The sequence below is a fragment of the Alexandromys fortis genome, unplaced genomic scaffold (assembly GCF_014885135.2).
Source record: "Alexandromys fortis isolate MF-2015 unplaced genomic scaffold, M_Fortis_MF-2015_v1.1 scaffold_4, whole genome shotgun sequence".
NCBI lineage: Eukaryota > Metazoa > Chordata > Mammalia > Rodentia > Cricetidae > Alexandromys > Alexandromys fortis.
In genome coordinates, this window is record NW_026067944.1 from 18,931,674 (window position 1) to 18,949,787 (window position 18,114).

Sequence of the window (18,114 nt, forward strand, 5' to 3'; positions counted from 1 at the left end):
TCCCACAGCCCAGAGCCCATCTGTTCCTGGCTCTATAGACAGCTTTAATCACATCTGTTTTTCTTATTTACTGACATCATCAGCATTTGGGCTGTGGAGAAATCTGCACATTCATCAATTGACAGAACATCAAGGAATCGTGTACTATTTCAGAGCTGACTTCAGAAATTTAAAGCTATGCCTCATGTGTTCATGTGCTTCAGAGACTGATTGAACACTTATGTAATTTGGAATGTATTTAGTATCTTTATTTAATTCACATAAATTGATACATCATATTTTCTTTTAAAAATAGCTTTACTTTTATTCCTGTTGTCTTAAAGAGTTTAAAAGAAACTTTAAAAATAAAAAGTCAGCCTTGTGGGAGCCTAGTCTGTTTGGATGCTGACCTTCCTATACCTGGATGCAGGGGGGGGTACCTTGGATTTCCCACAGGGTATGGAACCCTGCTCTTAGGATTGGAGGGGGGGGAGAAGGACGGGAGTGAAGGAGGAGGGGAGGAGTTGGAAATTTTTAATAAATAAAATAATAAATAAATAAATAAATAAATAAAAGAGTGGATCATTTTGCTTTCACAACTAAATGTATCATCATAACAAACAATTGCATCAAATCTTTCTTGCAGAAAAACAAACAAAAAACCCAAAAGTCAGATCATTTTAAATTTTGAGGTGTAAATCTTCACTTTAAAAAAATTGACATTGTTGACAGTATATATAAATATGTATATATACATGTTCATACACACATATATATTTGTATATATGTAAACATAGACCAGACTATTATTTTACATTCCTCTATACAAAATATATTAATTTCTATATGAACCAAATACATTAAATTTATAATTAGAAGCTTTGTCTGTACAATTTAGCTTAACAATTTGGAAAATATATTATGAGAATATCAACACTAAATTTTATTTAGTGAAATTAAAGATAAAACTTTGTATTGTAATAATAAGCTTTTGTTTGTAAAGAATTGTTCATGAAAGCACACAAACCTTATATTACATGCTGTCTCTTCTTAGCACATATGATTTATAAACATTTTGTTAAACAATTGAATATATTTAAATATATTTAATCTTCATTATATGTGTGAGTGTGTGTGTCTATGTATGTATGGTGTAGGAGGTCCTTCTGTATGTATTGATTTCATTGGTGAGTGAATAAACAAACTGTCTTGGCCTTTTGATAGGGCAGAACTTAGTTAAGTGGGAAAAACAGAACTGAATGCCGGGAGGAAGAAGGAGAGAGAGAGAGAGAGAGAGAGAGAGAGAGAGAGAGAGAGAGAGAGAGAGAGAGAGAGAGAGAGAGATTCCATGGAGCCACCAGAATCAGATATGCTAAATCTTTCCTGGTAAGCCACTGTCATGTGGCAATATACACATAATAAAAATGAGTTAAATCAAAATGTGAGAGTTGGCCAACAAGAGGCTAGAGCAAATGGGTCAAACTGTGTTTTAATTAATACAGTTTCTGTATGGTTATTTCAGGACTAAGCTAGCTGGGTGGCCGGGATGAACAAGCAGCCCTCTCCCTGCAACATATGTATATGATGTTCAACAGTGAGGACAGAGGCACATAGATGATATAGTGAGCATATGTCACAATGTTTGCTGATGTCAAAAGGGAGCATGGGGACTTTGGGAAAGGATAGAAGAGGAGGGGAGTAGAGAAAAAATATATAGCTCAATACAAACAATCTAAGAAACTAAAAAAGAAAATATTCTGTGCTATTTTTACCTTTGAATACTTTATCTAGATGGTAGAAGAATAGTAAATGCATGAATTGACATTTGAGAAAATTTTTGAAGCAAATTATTAAAAGGAGTATGATTCGTGCATATTGAATGCATTGAGTAAATACACTTCTCTGTCTAGCAAATCAGTCACCCCAGATAAGTAATTACCGATATTTATCAGCAAACATCAGTAACCATGAACACATCTTAGTAAAAATTACGCCATTGCTGTAGGAATTCCTACTGATAGTAGCCTTTAAGTTATCGGCCCACTTGGGTGTGCCCTCTTATGCTTCTGATGCTGATTTAAAGCACGTGTCCAGTCTCTCTTCCTCCTGCTGGATTCAGTTGCTTTTCTCCATTCCAGCAGAGGATTGTAATTTGTGTGTCTACCCCTAACTAAATAACACTCTATTATTCTCAATTCTGAGCTAGTGTGATATTTCTTTTAGGCATCCTTCTTACCCCATAAATACTTTTGGTTAGATATAACTGCTTATCAATGTTAGATAAATAGTGAATGTTATAAAACCAATTATGCTTGGTCAGCCACCTCCTTGCCGCTGAGCGCCTCCACAATGGCCAGTGCGAACTCGAAGCTAGTCCCCGGCCCTCGGCTGGTGAGGATCAGGCCATCCCTTTCCACGAGGCTCTCTGAGTAGTTGTAGTGACTTCCATTCAGCATCTTGTCCTTAGCCCCTGTGTGTGTTGTGACCTTGCTTCCAAAACCAATTTCATGAGCCAGCAGAGCTGTAGGACCTGCACAGATGGCAGCTATGAGCCCCTTCCTGCTCTCCTGCTCCTTCAGAATCTCCTTCACTACAGGCGACTCGGATAAATTCTGTGCACCCAGATTGCCTCCTGGAAGAACCACCACATTGTACGGTCCCTGCTTTTTTGCATCTTCAAGACTGGCATCAGGACAAATCATTACATCACGGCTACACTGCACAGGGTCTTTCCCAGCCAAGCCTGCAACGGTGACTTTAATCCCAGCTCGGCGCATGACATCCACCACTTATTCTCAAAGACTAGAGCCCAAGCCCTGGACCCCAAGGTCGAGGTAGACCATTGGAAGCCAGTGCCTATCCTCGGCCCATACTGTGTCCAGAAATACTGTGTCCAGAAGCCAGTGAGCCTCGGGAACTAGCGTGTGACGTAGCCACCACATGGGGATCCCACCCCGAAGCCTAGGTCTGTACATTTCTGAATGTTCCTAGTAGAATAAACAGTTTACCGACTCTTGGAAAAAAAAAAACAATTATGCTAAATATTTAATTTTCCTCAAGGAAAATATTACCATAGTTGTTTCTCACTCATGCTCATTACGGATCACAAAGTTGATTCAAATTTTTTTTCCTACTCTCATAGTAATTCTTAAGATCTTTGAACACAATGTTTCACAATATATAATAGAATTTAAACACTAAATTATGCACCCTGGACATCATGGGACACACTGTTATAATCATTAAATGAATGTGTTTTAAACAACAAGGAACAACAAGGAATGATGGAGACATGAACAAATTTCACGGGTACCCAAACTTGAAACCTGTAAAAAAAAAAAAAAAAAAAAAAAAAAAACTAAAATCAGCATTTAATTCAATAATACTCTAGAAGTATAAGCCTCTGATTTAGGACTAAGTAGGATGAAAAATAGTAAATACATTGTTGTAACACTTTCATTTTACTCTTTGATATTTTTTCTAATAGTGACAAAACAATGATGAAATTGCCAAGATTTGTAGAACCCATGTGATTCTATGGCACATATTGAGAATATTTCATAGCTTGAAAATAGATTTCATTATCAGTATATGTTAATATATAAATATCTTTAATTTTAATATATGAGGTATGTGCAAATTTAACCTGTTTTCACTTTAAAAGTCCCCTTTCCATGTAAACACGTGGTAAGGTTTATGGATAATTTCTTCATTTGATAGGTTGAATTAATCTTCAGTTTCTCTTCAATTATACTCATCATTGAAAATGGAGTACTTAACTGCTTACCTTATACTATGGAATCGAATTCATTTTGGTCCAAAACTGAGGCAGAGTATAGTTAGAAGAGAAGCTCCACATGCATTGCACCATGGTAACATCCATAGTAGAAATGACTGGAAAAAGGCACGGAACAAATATGAATTATGTATACGAGAGCCAAGCCCAGCCAACTCAAGGACAGTAATTTACAGAAGAAAATAATACAATTACAGTTATTGAGTTGACAGTTAACCATATCGTAGCAATAGGTGATTAATAAACTGTGACTAACATATACATATAATTTTACGGACAATCATGAAAAAACTTATGAAATAGCATATGTATTATTTATTTCAAAATCCATTATCATATGATTGTATACATATGATAGTAATACATATGATATAATTTTTTACAGAAAGTAAAACATTATTTTAATAATTCATGGAGAATGTTATACATTGTATTTTGATCATAATCACCCTGTTCTCTAACTACTTTCAGAGCCACTTGCCATTCTGTATACACAAAATTTTGTGTTCTAACTTTTAATCTATTATGTTAAGTTAGTTATTATTGGTTGTGTTATCATCCAATGTAGCCAGAACTACCAAAGTCTACATTCTTAAAGAAACTATTTTTTCCTCTCCAATTGATTGCAAAATTTCAATAATTGCTCTGTCTGACTTGGCACTTTTCGACTAACTCATCTCTCTCCATGCTTGTCCTTTGTCTGGCCTGAGTTTGGACAGGCCTTATGAAAGTTATCACAATCACTATGATATCACATGTATAACTGTCTTATTGTGCCCAGAAACACGCTTTTTTGTAGTAATATGCCACCTCTGGCTCTTAAATTTTTCTTCTCACTCTTTTAGGCAGTTATCCAAGAGCCTACAGGGGAAAGGTGTGACACATATCCTATTTAGAACTGAGCAATTTAAAATCTCTTATTCTCAGCTCTTTGGCCAATTTATAAAGTCTGTTAATTGTCATCTACTAAAATTCAAAGCTTTTTCTGGTGAGGGTTGAGAGATGCCCCATTATACGGGTGAAATAAAAAGTCATTAGAAATCAATTGAATACTTTGTACCATTAGCAGAGTAATAGTAGTAATATCTCCTAAGGCACCTATGCTCTGTCTATCTATGTGTCTTAGCTCAGATAATTGTATAGATATGGGTTCCATATGTGCAGTGGGTCTTGGTGATCTGTAATGAGCATGAGTGAGAAACAATTAATCTTTAACAGGGAAGAACTCGTGACTTGGATATTCAATATCAAGTGACCAGCCCTGAGGTCATATACAAATAAGTAACATTTTGACTAAAAATGTTTATATAGAGCCTGCAAATTTTAGAAAGAACAAAGAAGGCATATGTGGGAAGTACTATAGAAAGGAATGGGAAAGAGGGAAAATCATAAAATTACATTTTCATGTCACAATAACACATATAGATATAACAATATTATAAATAATATTCTATATACATATATGTTTAAATTAATCTGTGCATAATATATTCAATATACATGATATGAATATATGTGTGTTTATTAAAGAAAAGAAAGGTAAAATAACAAAAATTCAACTCCCAGGAGTCCTGAAAATGTAGACTTCATACCTAATGTTAAGAGAGAGACTCCACATGAAATGAGGGGGAAAAATCACTGGCCAGTATTTGGAGAAAAATTATTATGCAAACAAGCTCAGATTCATAGCCATGTTGCCTATTCTAAGAAAGACCCAGGTGCTGAATTAGCGTCCAACTGTCACCATTCTGAAATTCTTATATGTTTCAGCCTTTGATCTCATCTCCTGTAAGTGAAGATAGATTCCAATGGCTCACTATTTTGTATAAAGAAAATACCCATAACATGTAGCCACTCTTCCTTTATACATTCTTCACAAACAGTTCATGATATTTCTGAATACAGGATTCCAAAAATTCAAGGTGGGAGTCAGTCCAGTGAGATGAAAGCAGGTATATGTGAAGTGTATCATATCTATGGTGGAGTTCAATGAGCAAACATTTTCCTGATGATTGTATCCAGGACAGAGTTAGTTTAGAATGCAATAAAGCATCACAGTGTCCCAACAAGCACAAATAATAACAAAATATTTAACTAGCATTAATTCCTCATGTTTTTTTTACTCATTATCATTTCTTTTCTTCTGATAAAGAAGAAAAGAGAAAAAGAAACACAGAAATTATGCTTACTTTCCTCCCATTCATTCTTGACTCTTTATTAAGGGGTAGAGATTGTTACTCTAATGGACACATATTCTGAATTATGTAAGATATTATGCTACATTTCAGAAAAGATACCCTGTTCACAAAGGGTATGCTTTTGTGAACCACTGAATACACAGTGTATTACCTCTTAGATTTTGATATTATAATAAAATAGAATTATGGTAAAATTCATGACAATGATCTCAATTATATTCTTTACCTAAAACTATATTAAATGCAAATAAAAAAACTGTGATAATGTGATATGACTCAGAAAACTTTGAAAAAAAGACCCATAGTTGTTACCTTTAACAGTGTATTTTCATTTTATTCCAGATACTAGTTTGCATTTACACAAATGCATCCTAAGATGTATGAGTCATACTATGACTGTGATTGATAATATGATTCTGTGGTTGTACATTGCTGTTTTTTTTTTTTTTTTGGGTAGGAAGACTCAAAGAAGATATTTAAATGAAAATGAGACTAAGCCTGGATTTGTTAGGGCTTTAAATATTCACATCTACTATGTTATTCATAACCAATTTATCCTAGATAGGCATGAGGAAAATGCATGTTAGATTTCACGGTATAGGAACAGCATGGTACGGTTGATAGATATTAGTCATTAGATAAGTTTTCCTCACTAGAATTAGATTTATGGTAGTCAGATACTGCCTGGTTCTGTTTTAGTCGACATCTCACATTGCAAATCGAATGATTTGCTTGTCTGTGCACCTGTGGTGATAATAGCTACATCTATAAAGAATGAAATGTAAACTGAGCAGAACATCAAGGAACAGGCAAAGGTGATAGAAAAGGTCATTTTGCACTATGTCCTCTAAGGCAATGATACTACCAAGGTTTGCTTTGGTTCTCTAACTATTGTAAAATTTTATTTGTACATAGTTATAATAATCTAATACTTCTGTAGTACTGGCCTTAAATCATGCAACTTACTTTAAATAATGTCCAAGTAATCAAAATCCAACTTAACAACGTTAATATTCTTTGATTACCAAATATGACTCTCTGCTCACTTTTTAATAAGTAACTTTTCAATAGTTTTTAGAGTTTTCTTAATTTTATTTTATCTTTTTATAATTTATAAAATATAATGATCAGTTTGGAATTCAAACGTGGAGGTTTCATCTTAGTGCTGTTTTCAAAGATGTTTTTTATTTTCTTTCTTTTTTTATTTTATTTTTACTTAAAAATTTCCACCACCTCCCCTCCTCCCATTTTCCTCCCCCTCCGTCCTCCTCTCTGCCCAGTCCCCTTCCCTTTCCTCTCCAGTCCAAAGAGTAGTCAGGGTTCCCTGCCCTGTGGGAAGTCCAAGGTCCTCCCCACTTCATCCAGGTCTAGGAAGGTGAGCATCCAAACAGACTAGACTCCCACAAAGCCAGTACATGCAGTAGGATCAAAACCCAGTGCCATTTTCCTTGGCGTCTCAGTCAGCCCTCCTTGTCCAACATGTTCAGAGAGTCTGGTTTGATCATATGCTCCATCAGTCCTAGTTCAGTTTGCTCTGGTGAGCTCCCATTAGATCAGCCCCACTGTCTCGGCTGGTGGGGCACACCTCTTGCAGTCCTGACTTCCTTGCTCATGTTCTCCTTGCTTTTGCTCCTCATTTGGACCTTGGGAGCTCAGTCCAGTGCTCCAATGTGAGTCTCTGTCTCTAGCTTCATCGATCACCAGATGAAGGTTCTATGGTGATATGCAAGATATTCATTAGTATGACTATAGGATAGGGCTATTTCAGGCTCCCTCTCCTCAGCTGTCCAAGTATCTAGCTGGGAACATCTCCATGGACACCTGGGGACACTTCTAGAGTCAAAACTCTTGCCAACCCTAAAATGGCTCCCTTAATTAAGATATATACTTTCCTGCTCCCATATCCACCCTTCCTCCATCCCAACCGTCCCATTCCCCCATGCTCTCCCCATCCCCCGCTTCTCACTTTTTCTCCCCATCTCCCCTTACCCCCACCCCAGCCCACCCCCATGTTTCCAATTTTTGCCTGGCAATCTTGTCTCCTTCCAACATTCAGGAGGATAACTATATATTTTTCTTTGGGTTTACCTTCTTATTTGGCCTGTCTAGGATCACGAATTATAGGCTCAATGTCCTTTATTTATGGCTAGAATCCACTTATGAGTGAATACATACCATATTCATTGTTTTGGGTCTGGGTTACCTCACTCAGGATAGTGTTTTCTATTTCCATCCATTTGCATGCAAAATTCAAGACATTTTTGAGACTGACACTAACTCAGTGGGAACTGTCATTATTTAAAATTAGATTTAATTCTTTCTAAAGAAGAGATTGAATTAGCTCTCAGATTTTTTTCTATAGAGGCCTGTGATGACTGTCTTCATGTGTCATTTAAAGACACACTAAAAATTTATACATATATATGTATATATGTGTGTATATACACATATATCTGTATACATACATGTTATATAGAGTTTCAAAATACAGAGTTTTAAATTAATCAGTGAAAAATTTAAATTACAGGAAAAATGGGGCATAATTGATGAATCATAATTTAACAACAGGTTGGAGAATGGGAAGTTAAAAAAGTAGAAGAAAAACTTAAAACTTTTGTTGAAGTTTTATTAAGGTAATACAAGGGACAAAATGTTTAACTTCTGCCTTGATTTAAATTGATTTTGATGGCTGGGCATAGGGAGGGGATTACTTTCTGGAGTTAAGACTGATTGACAGACTATGTTTAGGATAATGGTTATGGCAAAGACAACATTGAGTAAGAGGTTATGGTTGATAGATATATAGTGAGGAACAGAGAAAGCATATACTCAAGTTGAGAATTAGACACTAGGGCTCTAACAAAGAAGACACTTCAAGAAAAATATGAGATTCCAAATTCTACCATATCTAACCATCTAGAGCAAATGAAAATATTTTGTAATGTGTGTACAATAAAACAAAGAATATTTTCTATAGTTGGTTTTCTTTTATTCTTTGCTCTTTTGGGGGCCCACCAACCAACTCCCAAATAAATACACAAAGACTTATTTATGACTATCTGGTCTTAATTTGATTCTAGCCAGCTTTTATTAACAAAAATTACCATTTACCTTCTGCCTCTGGACTTTTTTCATTCTCTATTCTATATACTTTTCTTTCCTTCCTATTAGGTGTATGGATTTGTGTCTGGGTGACTCGCCCCTGCTGTCCTCCCTTCTTCTCCTTCTTTTCTTCTTCTCTGGAACCTAGATTGCTACTCCTACTTATTCTCCCTGTCTGGTAGCCCTGATTATTTTTCTCCTGCCTTGCTGTTGGTCATTCAGCTTTTCATAAGAGCAATCAGTTGTTTTAGACAGGAGAAGTAACACAGCTTTACAGAATTAAGAAATGCAACCTCAAAAAATGCAACCCCTCTTTGCATATTAAATGAATATTCCACAGCATAAACAATTGTAACACATTTTAAACTAATATTCTAAAACAATTTTCTGACAAATAATGCTATGAACAATAGAGCTAAATGCAGTCACTGTTACTAAAACAAATCAAACTTTGGAATTTGAACAAAAGGAGAAGGTGAATAAATTTTGAAGGCTTAACATGATCTGTCTCAGAAGAACAAAAGCAGGGGAGTTTGACCAAAGATATTGGAATTATTTATCTAAGGAGAGTCAAAAATTACCTAGAAGGAGTAAATGGAGTTTCAGGATTTTAAAATCAAAATTTTTGTATCAGATATATTTTCAAAAGGCCAATTAAGTAAATATAAAATATTTACTTTATAATAAAATTGTTGAACATTGTTTTCAAGTCTATTTACCCCAAGTTCATTTCTAATTTCATTGGGAACTTTTTCATGTGTAAATACGTTTCAGGACCCTTTCTCAGGCTTAGTGTCTCTTTTCAAAGGGTCTCATAGGGTCCTTTTTGTTTTTTTTTGGTTTAATGTTTCCAAAGTAGAATGGACTCAAATATATGGCTCTATTAATAGACTTGTTTGTCTGTACTTATGGTAGTATTAAGATCAATTAATGTTAAATGTATCAAATCTATTATTTAATAAAGAAAGCAGCACCTATCTTTGAAATATTTATTGTTGTTCCTTTTATTATCATGTTGTTATTGTTTTGAGCTTATGAGAAAAAATTCTTTAAATTAGGATTTCAGATTTCTATCCAGAAGGCCATGCGAGAATAATCTACAAATAAGTATTAATTTGATGAGTAAATGTGATGAAAAGAATCAGAATGATAGAGGCAAGAATTTAAGTTATTCATACCTGGTTAAGCTAAGAAGTGGGATTATCAGATAATCCACAATATTTCTCTTTTAGGTGGCTTACAAAAACATGTATTGACTGAAGATGAGTGGTGTTTTCACGTGTCTGTTATTAAAGTTGTATAGTGCACTTACAAAACTGAAACCATGGAATGCTTATTATTGACAATATTTAATTTTGTTCAAATTGTGAAACAGTTTATGTGCAAAACTATTAAAGAAATGACTATAAAGTAGAAAAGGGAAGTCTTGTGTCTCAATATTCATATTCACATAGAAACTACCCATATCTCAGAAGCTTCTTTGAAGCCAGTTTAATCTCCTGTCTTTTGACATGACCAAGAGAACGTCGATTTACACACAATTTGCTTCTCTGTCTGGCCCAGCTTTCCTTACTCCTACACTCTTCATGAGCTTAGTTATAGTTGTCATTTCTTCTCTTGCCTACTGATTCTTTTATTCATGAGATTCTCATTTTAAAGTATATTAATTAGCATAGTAATATTTAGTAAGAAGGCTAGTACATTATTCACAACTTTAAATTACCAATTAATATCTTTTATTTTTCAAATGTTACGTGTTCATAAATGTCAACTAGGTTTGAATGCAACCATGGTCACATTGTGTGTGTGTGGCAGAGGGGGAATCTGAAACCATTGCAGTACCTGGTGGAAAGATGTCTGAACTGTTCATTGGTTTGTCAAAGAAGAAGCAAGCAATTATTGCTCCAAATAGTTTTTTTTTTCAACATCCCGAAAACTTGGCAACTACTGAGAGAACTCTAAATGGAAAATAAAAATGCACTATCTCAAAAAGGTCTCATGAAAGGTTTCCCTAGCCAAATGCTTTGGGAAACCCTAATGACATTCCTATACTATGTAGAGAAAAATAAGTAAGTAGTGTAAGTAAGTAGTAAAGGAAATATAAAAGAGCTGTCCTACATAAGTAAAATGATAAATGTGTTGATTGTTTAATTGTAGTGGAAAAATATAGGCACGTGCGTTGTATACAGAATAAACGAGATTTACCCTGGTTAGCATCTCGTCCTGGTGAAAAGTCATTGCACAATAATGAATGCAGTATTTTTAGGTATTTTCCTAAATACCATTATCAGAAAGAATACCTTAAGAGAAAAAAATGGTATAAATGAGAACACATTTTACTGTCTTTTCACTTAAATATACTTGTAAGTTTAAAATATCCTTTACAAAGGACTATCTTTTATATCACTGCTAAGTAAAATGAAAATTATTACAGAAAACATTACTCATTTGAACTCTTTCTACTCTGATGAAAATGAGCTTTAGATCCCCCCCCTCTTCATTGGGATGTTTAGTTTAACTATACATATTAGGTGTAATGTTTGCATTTTCATCTGTCTGTACACAGGCTTGAGAACCCCTCACGGTAACAACTTTAAAGTGGCTTTTGCAGCTTTCCTGCCCACAAAATACATTTGTTTAGCTATAGGGTGACATATATTTTTCTTTCCTATTTAATTGAGATGTCTCTATCTTTGTCTGTAAAATGTAACTCCTCAATGCAGGAATGACATATGAATTATGTTCCTGTTCTGTTTTCCCTAAATATAGATTTTGAAAGCTCAACTAAAAGTTTCTTTAAAAGATATTGCAATCCAGCAGAGACATTGACTCTCATTTCTATTTCCCTTTTTTAGCAAAATAAGGTCTTACTCAGACTCAAATTATTTCAAAAGTATCTCTCATAGTTTGTACATTTTACAAAATTTGACAACATACACTCTCTTATTGATAAAACTGTTATTTATTTACTAAGCAGCAAATTACCTGATTTTCTCAGCATATTTTATCTAAAAATCCAGAGTTGGTATAATGTTGCCTTTTTTTAGAAGAAAGAAATATAAGCTTTTAAAGGAGAGGCATCTTTTGCTCCAGTGTTTTCAGAAAATCCTGCAGATACGGCTTTTAAGAATATATTTTTTTTAAATACAAGAACTGTGAGATTTTTCTCAAGTCTGTATTAATAAAAACAACCTTTTTTTGCAGTTGACTTTATTATTCAGTGTTGACATTTTCAGCATGGGAACTCAGTGAGGTTTTGTTAGAACTCATTTTAGCATGACTTGGCCTTTGCTTTCTGTGATGTGCTGTCAGTGAGTACGAACACACCTACAGAATTTCTGGCTGTTAAACCACAAGAGGAGAAAACTCATTTTCAATTACTGTAACCGAGATTTTAAACAGCTCAGTAATATAAAAAAGGCACTTCCTTGAACAGACAATATAAATAGTTAATTTTTAACACCTTTGAAAAAACCTACCTGCAGTCTTCCCATGGACACAAATAGACATTATAAAATTTAAGTAATATTTTAATCTTTAAAATTTTTAGAAATTTTATTACACTATCTAAAATATACCTAATTATTTTCTACCAGTAAAATGAGAATTCATTCCAATTTCCAATAAAAGCTAAATATTGAATTAAAATATTAAATGTCATCATGTTAGATTCATATGCTCATGGTTTTAATAAGATTTATTTAAATATGCAAACCACATTGTCTTCTCTTATGTAATCATTAATAGACTTCTAGTTGTATCAAGTACATTAAGACTACTTCAATGAAATCAAAGTAGAATACACCTTTGCTAAAATTTTCTTTTTGTTGAAGAAAATCATTATAAAAGACAAAAATTCCAAGTGCACTGGGGAAAGGTCATGGGTAGGTAAATACTGCAATACTAGCAGCAAATACATTTGTATTTAATATAAATGCATTATTATTAGTATTAGTTGCACTTCTCTTTAACTTCAGTTCTATAATTTGAATGTAGAAAAATAAGCAATGGAAAAATTATTAAAACCATATGTAGATTTTGGGTGACACATGATTTCCAGAAGTAAATATATCAATGATTGAAAAGTTACTCCACAAATATAAAGTACCAGGGAAGTATAGAAAGCTCAGTGAATCAATGCACATACAGGGTAGATGGAAAAAGTTACTTCTGTGAATTTTCATTTGATAACCACACATGCACTTTGCCAACTGTAACACACACATACAAACACAAATACACTAAATGAATATACATAATAATAAATAAATGTAATAAAGATATACAAGGAATTAAACAGAGAACATTATAGTGTGCCTTTTATAATTTTCTAGGTTAGAAAAGATATCCTTATATATGTTAAAAGTATGAGAGGAAATTACACAAACACTATACACAAACACATAAATATGTATGTATTGCATGCAACAACAATTAATGTAAGAAAAAGAAAGGTCTTAGATTTGAACGAGAACAACATGGGTGTTTCATAAGATAGTTTGCATGTAGGAAAGAGAAGAGAGAAATGATGTAATTGTAATATACTCTCTAAAGAAGGAATAAAAGGGGATAGATGTTACTCAAGAAAAGTTGCTAGTGTTTGAACAAAGCATTCATATAGTCTCTGCCTCTAACAATAATACAGAACATATTTAGTAAACATAAGATTTGATTATGGTTGCAGCAGTAGTAAGTGGCTAATGTAGTTAGATTGAGATGTTGAGTAATTCCCAGTGTATGTACAACCTCAGTTGGGTAAATGGAAACAATGTAGAAAAGAAGCACTAATAGATATGTAGAATGTTATGCTCAGGGATTAATGCTAAGGAAGAATAACAACTATAAATTTAAGAGGGGAAGCTTTTTACTAACAATATTCTAAGGGACCAAAGTGCATTTTTCATAGAGGTTAGAGAAAACAAATAAAACACAGCATTGTGACATCATAGAGAAAATTTTTATTGAGGGAATTAAGGAGCTCACATTTTTAACATTTTCCACTGATTTTGAAATAATACTGGATTGGAAGTTTAGTGACTGAGAAGGTTAGAAAACACGTGAAAGTCTTGCTATGCCATGGTAGATGGAAAATTTATTATACTTTGAAGATAATCTCTTCAAATTAGTTGATGAATAAAGGATTAGAGGTGGAAATCAATTCATGTGTGATGTGAAGAGAGGAATTATGAATGCCTAATAAATATAAATATTTACATGTTATATAATGACACATCTTCGAGAAATGGAAGAAAAATGTTCTGTAAAATATTTTGTCTTTCAAAGTGATTTTATTTAATACTAAGCAAATAATGTTGCATATTTCTTGTTGAAATAAAGTTAATAGGTACAAGTTGGAGAAAAATATATTAGTACCTAAAATTATGAAATAATAAATAACATGTAAATATTTCCCTTCCCTTTTTTCCCAACCATATGTTTGTAAGAATTCTGTTTTTGTCCTTTGAACTGAGAAACTGGCATAATGTATAATACTTTATTGGAAAGGAAGGTAGAAAATGATAGAAGGTCAATGTTGTATTACTTGTTCAAGGAACAGTGAAGTAAAACAAACCTAATCCATTGAAAGTCTGAGGTTCTTTAGAAATGTTAATTTTAAAAAGGATATACTAGGTAGTAAATAAATTTTAGTTACTAAAACTAGCCTGAAATATCAATATTTGAAAATAAAGTATGTTTTTTATTATATACAAGTATTCATATTTCTTGGATAAAAGTGGAGGGAAAAGCAGCATAAGAAAAAAATCAATAACCCATGACTTTCTAGATAGTCTATATTTCTCAGATTCGTGAGAGAAAGATTGCATTTCCTTAACTCTTTGTGGAATATGGTGCATTCAGCAGTTTTGAACCACAATAATACCAATGAACAAATTTTAAAACATGTCACTCAGCTCTGAGTCTTGTAGGGTTAATTATGGAAAAAAATATACAGCCTAACAGTAAGGTAAAAACAAATTACCTACCTGCAATATCTTTTCTGCTTCGTGACTTTCAGTATATAGAAATATTTGGTTCATAGTTTCTAAAGGCATCTGTGATGTCAGGATTTAGAGAGGGGGAACACTCAAAGTGACATTTATATTAAAGCTGCCAAGACCAAGGTATTAAGAAAATCATGTCAGGGTGAGGAATGCTTTATGAAAGGAATGCAAAAATCTACACATTTGTGGAAGGTTTTGTGATTTACAGTGGGAAGAAAAATAGAGTATGACCTGGCATCATTTCATTGCACTTTCGTTATGGTGCACTTTGTGATTAAAGCTTTTTGAAATATAAGTTATATTAGCCCTAAGGGGACTGATTTTTGCAGAGTGTTTTATGAGGAAGCTGGTATAACTGGTTTCAGCAGTAGGAGTTGTTGAACATTTCTGGGGAAAAAATAAAATGTTTAGCTTGGGATGTAGCTCAGTCAGAGAACACATGCTGAACATGCGCAAAAGCCTGGGTTCTGTACCCAGTACAACTAAGAAAAGGTGAGGGACCAGTAACCCTTCAAAACACACTAAGGAGTTTTCATTTCAAGATAGTGAGTTCCAAAGATGATTAATCCTGTGGGTCTTATACATTCTCATAATGTTCCAAACAAACCAAAAACAACTGCAAGAACAAAATGAAAAATCTACCACCATCATCAGCCCACTGGTCCCAGGGTTTCACCAAATTAAAGTGAGCTTTTTGAAATACCTTTAAAATGGCAGTATTTTAAAACACATTTAGCACATGGGGTAGGCATACTTCTTTTTACAATATGGTCTGTGTTTCACATTTAAAAGCCAGGTGATTTTTAATTTTTTTTAAATATAATTTTTTATTGAAAAAAAATTTCCGCCTCCTCCCCGCCTCCCATTTCCCTCCCCGTCCCCCTTTTCCCCCCTCCTCCCTCTCCTCTCCCCCTCCCCCCACTCCTCTCCCCCTCCCTCTCCAGTCTGAGGGGCAGTCAGGGTTTCCTGCCCTGTGGAAAGTCCAAAGTCCTCCCTGCTCCATCCCGGTCTAGGAAGGTGGACATCCAAACTGGCTAGGCTCCCACAAAGCCAGAACATGAAGTAGGATCAAAACCCAGTGGCATTGTCCTTGGCTTCTCAGCAGCCCTCATTGTCCGCCATATTCAGAGAGTCCGGTTTTATCCCATGGTTTTTCAGTCGTAGTCCAGCTGGCCTTGGTGAGCTCACAATAGATCAGCCCCACTGTCTCCGTGGGTGGGTGCACCCCTCGTGGTCCTGACTTCTTTGCTCATATTTTCCCTCCTTCTGCTCCTCCTTGGGACATTGGGAGCTCAGTCTGGTGCTCCAGTGTGGGTCTCTGTCTCCATCTCCATCCATCTCCAGATGAAGGTTCTTGGCTTCTCATCAGTCCTCATTGTTCGCCATGATCAGAGAGTCCGGTTTTATCTCATGCTGTTTCAGTCACAGTCCAGCTGGCCTTGGTGAGCTCCCAATAGATCAGCCCCATTGTCTCAGTGGGTGGGTGCACCCCCCGTGGTCCTGACAGGTTTCTCAGGAAATTCGGGATCAACCTACCCCTGGACCCAGCAATACCACTCTTGGGAATATACCCAAGAGATGCCCTATCATTTGACAAAAGCATTTGTTCAACTATGTTCATAGCAGCATTATTTGTAATAGCCAGAACCTGGAAACAACCTAGATGCCCTTCAATGGAGGAATGGATGAAGAAAGTGTGGAATATATACACATTAGAGTATTATACTGCGGTAAAAAACAATGACTTCTCGAATTTTGCATGCAAATGGATGGAAATAGAAAACACTATCCTGAGCGAGGTAACCCAGACCCAAAAAGATGAACATGGGATGTATTCACTCATAATTGTTTTCTAGCCATAAATAAACGTCACGGAGTGTATACCTGGTGAACCTAAAGAAGCTAAAGAAGAAGGTGAACCCAAGAAAAAACATATAGTTATCCTCTTGGCTAAGGGAAGTAGATAAAATTGCCGGGGACAAAATTGGGATCTTGGGGGTGGGGTGGGTTGGGGATAAGGGGGGACAGGGAGAGAAAAGTAAGAAGGGGAGGATTGGGGGAATTTGGGGAAACAGGAAGATTGGGATAAAGGAAGGTTGGATAGGGGAGCAGGGAAGCACATATCTTAGTTAAAAGAGCCACCTTAGTGTAGGCAAGAGACTTGAACCTAGAGTGGCTCCCAGGAGCCCAAGGCGATGTACCCAGTTAGTCCCTTGGGAAGCTGAGGATAGGGAACCTGAACTGAACCTATCCTATAGCATTACTGACGAATATCTTTCATATCACCATAGAACCTTCATCTGGTGATGGATGGAGATAGAGACAGAGACCCACACTGGAGCACTGGACTGAGCTCCCAAGGTCCCAATGAGAAGCAGATGGAAGGAGAACACGAGCAAGGCTGTCAGGACCACAGGGGGTGGTGCACCCACCCACTGAGACAGTGGGGATTTTTAATTTTTTAATACATAACAGCTTATTGAGAGATATGTGCTTCAACGTGTAATAGCTAAATCCATGTAAAATCTAAGAAAGCTTGAAAAAGAATTCTAGACACAAAAGTACAGAGTTAAGCACAGTTTCTTGGTAGCGACAAATTTTATTTTCTAGATAGGCTTGCGGTGAGCAAGGCACCATGGGGTGCAGTAAAAACTGTGTGTCTTCTTTAAACAAACAAACAAAACAAAACAAAACAAAACAAAACAAAACAAAACAAAACAAAAAAACAGCGGCTTCCTGGTTCACCAACACGAATGGGTCCAACTCTTTCAGGAGGTTAAGTGGGGTCTATGAGAAGACTGCTCCCACTTGCTTAATGGCAACAGAGACCTACTGTGGGCCTGCAAATGGGGCTGTGAGCATGGCTAATGCTAAACAGATCTTTGCCCCTTCTTGTTGGACAGGTGGAGACAAAAGACAAAACAACCTTAGTTGCTGCTTAGGATTTTAAGATTTCTGGTGCGTTTGGCCAGAAAATAATTACAGATACACAATAAAGACAGATTCAGATTTAAAAAAAAAAAAAAAAAAAAAAAAA

At 35.2% G+C, this 18,114-nt stretch overlaps 1 protein-coding gene across 1 annotated transcript; it reads right to left on the minus strand.

Annotated features, from left to right (window-relative positions):
* Positions 1 to 2,285: 2,285 nt before the first annotated feature.
* LOC126505830 (Parkinson disease protein 7 homolog) lies at positions 2,286 to 3,076 on the minus strand. Its single transcript, XM_050149070.1, has 2 exons — positions 3,067 to 3,076; positions 2,286 to 2,767 (listed from the first exon to the last, which is right to left on the minus strand). The coding sequence occupies exons 1-2, from the start codon at positions 3,074 to 3,076 to the stop codon at positions 2,286 to 2,288; spliced, it is 492 nt and encodes a 163-aa protein (XP_050005027.1).
* Between the last annotated feature and the right edge of the window lie 15,038 nt (positions 3,077 to 18,114).